Below are 7,758 nucleotides of genomic sequence, written 5' to 3'. Positions count from 1 at the left end.
ATTATATTTGACATTTCACCAAAGAGCTTTTTTTCCTTCTATTACTCATCTTAATGTTTCTATATATAATAGAATATTGGTCACTGCTGCTGATTGCATCCTCAAAGTTCTCCATCATAAATGTTAAACTTGATTTCTCTTTCTAATCACCACCCTGGGTCTGTCTATTCTTGCTATGATCTCACCGCTTTCTTAATACTGAATTCAGCATAACTGGGATACATAAGAGACAGCAGATGCTGGAATCTGATCAAAAATAAACTGCTGAAGAGGCTCAGCAGGGCAGTAAGCATCTGTGAAGGTAGTGGGATAGTTGATATATTGGGTTGAGACCCTACATCAGGATTTAGAGTGAGGAGGATAGTCAGTATCTAGATGTGAGAGGGAGGGTAGATAACGGTTTGTATGTGATAGGTGGATCCAGTAGTGTGGGTGATGTTGGAGCCGGGGGGGGGGGGGGGGGGGGGGGGGGGGGGGGGCGGGGGGAGGCAGGGGGTAGAGGGAGGTGGGAGTTTAGAGACTTTGGTTGATAGATGGAAATAGATAAGAAAAACATTTGGAGCCAGAGGGGAAGCAAGAGACGGAGACTGGGCAGTGATAAGTGGAACCAGGTAAGGGAGGAATGATGGAAGCAGATGGGGAAAGAGGATAGAAAGCGTAGGTCAAGGGAGAAGAAACCCAGGCGGATAAATGTCTTGGTGATGGGCAGATGGACCATGTGTTGGAGGGGGAACGGAAAAGGTGAACAAAGAGAAGTCTTTGCCGGGATCATGTGTCCATCATACAGTATCTTGGGATGGTGAGTACATCCCATGAGGAGCTATAACTCGAATTGCTAGTTTGGCTTATTTCAGATGTACAGCACGGAAACAGGCCCTTCGGCCCACCGAGTCCACACTGACCAGCGATCCCCGCACACTAACACAAGTCTATACACACCAGGAATAATTTACACTTATACCAAATATACAAACACAAACCAAGTAACCTACAAACCTGTACATCTTTGGAGTGTGGGAGGAAACCGAAGATTTTGGAGAAAGCCCATGCGGTCACGGGGAGAACGTACAAATCCGTACAGACAGCATCTGTAATTGGGATCGAACCCGGGTCACTGGCGTGCAAGTGCTGTAAGGCAGCGACTCTACCACTGCTCTACTAGATGAAAGGCTACCACAATGAGACCTACAAAATACTCGTAGGATCAACAGGGTAGATGCAGGGATCAAAATGATCAGATATCTTGACATCCACCATCTTGAAGTGCTTAGAGAGGTTGGTTATGGCACACATTAACTCCAGCCTACCAAGCAGCTTTGATCCACTGTAGTTTGCCTATCGCTACAACAGGTCCATGGCTGATGCCATCACTCTGGTCCTCCACCCATCCCTGGAATACCTGGATAAGAAGGGCACTGACGTCAGACTCCTATTCATAGGCTACAGATCTGCTTTCAATACCATCATCCGTACAAAGCTCATCTCCAAACTGATGGAGTCATCACACCCTACAACTGACTCCTCGACTTCCTGACCAACAGACCACAATCAGTGTGGATATGTGACAAGTCATCCTCTATGACAATTCTCAATACTGACTCTGATTCCCCACAAGGATGTGTTCTCAGCCCCCATATACTCCTTATACACTCACAGCTGTGCAGCCAACTACCAATCCAACCCAATCTGCAAGTTTGCAAACAACATCACCGCAGTGGGCCAGATATCGAATAATGAAGAGACAGGATAGAGAAAGTAGATTGAGAACCTTGTAACTTGGTGCCAAGACACCAACCTCACCCTCATGTCAGCAAATCAAAGGAGATTATGATTGACTTCAAGAAGCGAAGCAGTACACACACACCCTGGTATACATTGATGACGCCAACGTAGAGAAATAGAGATGGTCAAAAGCTTCAAGTTCTTAGGAATAAATATTTTCAGCAATTTGTCCTCGACCAGTCACATCGAAGCTATGGCTAAGAAAGCACACCAACACTTCTACTGCCTTAGAAGGCTCACCAACTTCTACAGAAGCACCATAGAAAGCATTTTATTGAGATGCATCACAGCCTGGTTTGGGAGCAGCTCCATCCAAGACCGCAAGACATTGCTGAGCATCACACAAACTAGCCTTCCTTCCATTGACTGCATCTACACTTCATGCTGCCTTGGCAAGGCCGCCAGCATAATCATGGACCAGTCTCACACTGGTCATTCCCAAGAGGTACAGATGTTTGAAGATGCATACCTCCAGATTCAGGAACAATTTCTTCCCAGCTGTTATCAGGCAACTGAACAGTCCCTTCATCAGCTAGAGTGCAGTCCTGACCTCCCATCTACCTAATTGGAGCCATTTAATCTATCTTTAATCAGACTCCAATGTTAGATCTTGCACTGAATGTTGTACCCATTATCCTTTATCTGTGCTCTGTGGGCAGCTTGATGGTATTCGTGCATAGTTTTTCTCTGACTGGATACCACACAAACAAAATCTTTTCCGTAAATAAAACAAAACTCAGATTCAGAATCAGGCGTGTTTGTAGGATTTAATTCTTTGGCCACTTAAGTTAAGATTGATAGATTTCAGGATATTAAGGGAAATGAGGGATGGTGGAGAAAAGTGAAACTGAGGCAGATCAGTCTTGATCGTGATAAATGGCAGAAGAAGATCAAGAGGCGAACTGCCTCCTCCTGCTCCTAGTTCTTATGTTCTTGGTGAACCCATTTGCATCAGTTCTGATGCATTTATGACCAGTCTTGGTGACCACAGTGTAGGTAAGTTTGAGCTGGTCTGGTCCAATGGTGTCTTATGATGAAAACAATGTGCCTCCGGATCTGATCTTTGTGAATGTAATGAATCTGATGCTGGAGTGCCATCCTTTGTAGAAGCTGCATGGTTCAAGGGGCATTATTATGTGAAATGACCCATGGCTTCAAGGAGTTCTGGCCTGGATTGGTCCTTTCAGCAAATCTAATCTGAGAAGGGTCCCAACCCAAAATGTTACCCATCCTTTTTCTCCTGAAATGCTGCCTGGCCCGTTACTCCAGCACTTTGTGTCTAACATTGGTATAAACCAGCATCTGCAGTTCTTTGTTTCTACCAATCATTATCATGTTGCTCTACCAGAATGGCCATTGGGTATTCATTCCAATAGTCCTTCCATACTTGATCATGTGAAAGATTAGTCTGAAGAAGGGTCCCAACCTGAAATGTTGCCTGTCCATTTCCCCCCGGATGCTGCCTGACCTGCTGAGTACCACCAGCACTTTGTTTTTCACTCTAGATCCCCCCCCCCCCTCCCCCCGACATCTATCCGCAGGTCTCTCCTGTCTCTAGATAAATGACAACCTTTGCTCTATATCTTCTTCCATTAATTCATGTTTTTCCCAGCACATCTCAACCTTGGTCATGTAATAGTCTACTTTGCCATTCAATTATGGCTGATTTATCTCGCCCTCCTAACCCCGTTCTCCTGCCTTCTCCCCATAACCCCTGACAGCCTTACTAATCATGGTCTGACATCCACTGAACTTTCTTTTACCCTGCCCACTCTGTTGTCGCAAAAAAACTGTGAATTAATGAGCCAAAATGCAAATGAGCACATGATAATATTTTATTAACAAAATCTTGACAGGAAAGATTATATCAGACAAGCCATGTTCTAAGGCACTTCAGTAATGTGCTCATTGTATAAAACAAGTTAGCTTATAACATAATATTGTCACATTGAATACCTTTAAAGAAGATTGAAAACATTGTAGGAACTGTTAAAAAACACGAACAAATAACCAGGTCTGGCTGTACAACCAGAAGGGGGACGCACTGGAATTTAAAACAGAAATATATTGATTTTGTTTTGGAAAATAAATATTATTGCAACACTTTACAAAAAAAAAAGAATATGAGCGAGATGTAAAATTATATTTGGATTCCAGACAGCATATATTTTTCCAGTTATTTACAACCAATACAATATATAAAGAAAATTTACATTCATTTGTTATACTTCTGTAAAGACTCTCCCATTCACAAGATAGGAGGCTTTAAAGAACAGTTAGATGTTTAGCAGATGCTAGCATAGGTTGCTGCCTTCACAGGGAGAGCTGAGACCATTATTTGTCTTCAGCAACTGCCCATTGCCAAGCCCAAGGGACTGTCCAGTTAAGAGAGAGAGAGAGAGAGAGTGTTTAGCTTGTGGTCAGGTGCAATGGGGCAGAGGTAGGAATCTGTGTATCTTAATCAGAACTGGTTCCAGACTCTACAAGTATGTTGTCAATTGTGAAGATTATTCCTGCAGGTTTAAAAAATTCTAACCATGCCATGAAAGCATGTTGAATGAACCTTGTTTTCTCTCTCTCATTAATTCTCTTTACCGTCTGGACCATGTTGTTATTAGGATGAAAACTTTGTTCCATCGCATGTGCCAGGCAAACTCTGACTCTCTCCCTCTCCCCCATGGCCCCAAATGCCCACCCACACAGACAAGGAGGACAATCAATAAAACAAGGACAGAGTCTCTCTTGCCTCCATTCTGTTTTGTGAGTGGGGAGGAACGATGCAGTTAGGAGTTTTTACTGGCAATGGCCAAGTGCAGCGGAAGGCCAGTGCCAATCCATGTAGGCAACTGTAAGGGCCTCACAATACACTGGGCACACTGTGGACCAACATCTGGGTCACACATCACCATGTACCAACATCTGGCAACACATCATCATGTACTGATATCTGGTAATACACTGGGTTACATATCATTGAGTACCAATATCTGGTACTGCATTGGGTTACACATCCCCAGTACCAGCATCTGTCAGTATGCTGGATTACACATCACTGTATACCGACCGACATTTGTTTCTTTTCAACTCGGTCACAGTTAACAGAAAGAAGTTAAATTCACAATAAATTGGTACTTGTACAAAGGCCTTCAGTTCTTTGCCCCACTCTCTATTCACAAGAACAAGCTCTAGTTCCAACTGCAGGTAACCACGGAAAACCCAGGCCCTTTGCAACATCTCACGCAATGTTAGAACTGTTTAAATAAACTTTCTCTGGGCTCTTTGCACCTGAAAGCATTCTCTCTGCCTTTTGACCCCATAACCAATTTCTATTAATGCAACACAGACACTTTGATTATTGGACAACCACAGCCCACGTCTGTCGCTCCCTCTGTCCCCCTTATCTTGCCCTCAATGGACTAGAGGGTCTGTGATCCATTTGGTCCTTTTCACAAAACTAGTCCTGACTCTCTCTCCTTCCTGGTGAGAAAGAGAATGCAGCAGTGCAGAACCATTCTCACATCACTTCAAACAATGAACTTTCTGCTGAACAGGAGAGGAGGTTGAATCAGTTGCTTGGGTGCTGGGGTAGAGGGGTATAGAAACTGTTCCTCTACTCCACCATGAGATCCAATTGCAGCTCCATGAGCTTCCTCCCCAGACTGGGTAACTTATGCCAGTTTGGTCCGTGACGTTTGAACCAAGGATATCACGGGGTGGGCGAACCCTTGAATGGGCGCGACCCCTGCACCAGTGAAGGGTTACTCCCTTGTATGGTTGGTTTTACCCAGGCAGCCCTCGCCCATTGAAATCAGCCCCAGGGCTCAGCGGGACGTGAGATAAGGTTTGTGGGGCTGAGGGCGCGTGTGAGAGGCCACTCTCTGACTATAGGCTGTCCCACAAGGACAGGGTCAGTGGCGGCACACTGTTCAGCGTGTGGCAGCGAGTCCAAGCTGCCCACCACCTGTTTCACCAACTCTCGCATCCACCTGTTTACTGAGAGGCACAGACCCATCTTACTACTGCTCCTGTCCCTCTGCCAAAGCCTCCCCTGCACCAATTCTGCACCCACTTTCTGCATCGAAAACCCTGCTCCAAGGCTCTTTATAAACAGCAATATATTCCATCCGAGCTTCAGGATGCAGTGAGCATGATTAAACTCCTGCATATAAAATATCACCAACATAACGATTTAACAATAATAAGTAGGGGCTGAGGGAAAAGAGAGATATGTAATAAGATACAAGGTCAGGCTAAAGACTTGTTTTTTTGTTCAGTACGAACTTTATGCACATTTTGAGCTGTTCACTGACTTGAGCCATAGCCTACACCACTTTCTGCCCTGAGCAGATAGCAATAGTCACTTGATGTAGTCACACTGAGAAACATTAGTTCCCTTTCCCACCTTGATATAGTTTCCTTAGAAAGGGAAGAAGATGGAAACCGGTTAGTAAATAGCGGGAGAAACAACCCCCGGCTATGATCTTCCACATGGCAGAACATGACACAAACGCACAACATCTGATTATAGATCACCCGACCACTGTCACGGAGGCAGCAGGAGGTTAGCGCAGTTTCCTCTCTGGATCCACCAGTGCCCCTAATTCTCAGAGATCACTCCCTCTGCACTGCCTTTAGATCAATATCATTTCAACTTTCCTCTTCAGCCACAACAAAAGAAGCCAGCCTGCTTCCAATGAGAAAGAATCTTTTAAAAAATACTTAAGATATTAAAACTTTTCTTTTTTTTTTGTTTGTTTTGTTGTAGCACATGGTCAGCTCTCTGTCGAGCCTCAGCCACTGACGCAGTAAGGTGCACAGAACATATGTCAAGTCCAGCGTTGCCTCAGTCACGATTCAACCAACTCGGCAATTCAATACTCGGCAATTCGAGCGTCTTGCAGACCTCAAGGCTGGGTTGCTTTATGGCCGATGGAACCTGGGGAGGAGGAAGGTGTTGAAAGTCGTTAGCGGCGAGGGACATGCATCGCACCAATAATGGCGACAGTAAACAGAGCCGCACAAGGCGAGAAAGAGACAAAGATAAGGGGAAAGGTTTAAAACTGTGTCACAACGTAGAAGAGGACAGCACAGAAACAAGCCTTTCTCAATGGGCAGTGTTTTGCAGCGGGAACTCTGAATCTTACGGCTTAGGCAACTAGCGGTGGTGATCACTGCCACTCTTTTGTGGATCTAACCTCTCGCGAATAAATAAGGAACACTCTGATAATCTGGTTGTTTGGAAACTGATGGTCTAGCAGCCAGCGCACACATAGGTCTGGGATGTCAACCAGGGGTCGGCATACAATTAGGGTGTGCGGCCAGTGTTGAGATTTGGGGTCAGGAATGTGGGTATGTTTACCGCTGGGTTCCCCAGTGCCTGTACATTTCCCCATCTCCTTATTCTATGACTGTGAACCATGCAGGAAAAGTGAAATAAAACTGTGTTTGGATATTGATGGGAGCAACATCCAACAGTCAGGAAAATCTCCTGGACATGGCACCATCCATGTCTCAAGGATGCTGGTTTGTTGGGATCTACAGTTCCAGCTTTGCCGGCAGGGCAGAAAGACCAGGGTAAGCTACTGGAAGCTCAGTGAGCAGAGTGGTGGCGGGGTTGAATGGGGAAGCAGGAATCAATATGATCACACACCGTAAATGTTCGCTGGAGGAGTGTGGGATGCTTCCTGTTTGCCTGCGGAAGCTGATGCCCCCTCGTATTCACGGCCAGTGTTGAGTGTGCTGCTCTCAGCTGAGTTCAAAGCCTATTGTTCGACAGGTGACGTGTTGAGTGTGAGCTGTGGGAAGCTTCAAGTGCCGGCGGCTGACTCAGGCTTCAAAGCTGTGGGGGTGGTGAATGCTGGCGTGGCAGTGTGAAATCAGCTCCTGCGCAGGAGGGGAGGGGGATGTGGGAGGCCTGATTCATCATGCAGCATCAACTACAATGGCTCAGGGCTTCTGAGAAACACTTGAGGTGTC

The 7,758-nt window shown here is 45.5% G+C and overlaps 1 protein-coding gene across 1 annotated transcript in view; it reads right to left on the bottom strand.

The window, feature by feature from the left end:
• Window positions 1-4,367: 4,367 nt before the first annotated feature.
• The window catches only part of phactr2 (phosphatase and actin regulator 2), a 119,719-nt gene continuing 116,328 nt past the window's right edge, over window positions 4,368-7,758 (bottom strand). Inside the window, exon 13 of the mRNA XM_055639111.1 lies at window positions 4,368-6,718. Within this exon, the coding sequence (XP_055495086.1) occupies window positions 6,703-6,718 (16 nt within the window). The 3' untranslated portion in view covers window positions 4,368-6,702. The remainder of the gene's footprint in view (window positions 6,719-7,758) is intronic.

This window comes from Leucoraja erinacea, chromosome 8, assembly GCF_028641065.1.
Source record: "Leucoraja erinacea ecotype New England chromosome 8, Leri_hhj_1, whole genome shotgun sequence".
NCBI classification, from domain to species: Eukaryota; Metazoa; Chordata; class Chondrichthyes; order Rajiformes; family Rajidae; genus Leucoraja; species Leucoraja erinaceus.
The sequence above is the reverse complement of the archived record's forward strand: the minus strand, read 5'-3'. Positions and strand labels throughout refer to the sequence as shown.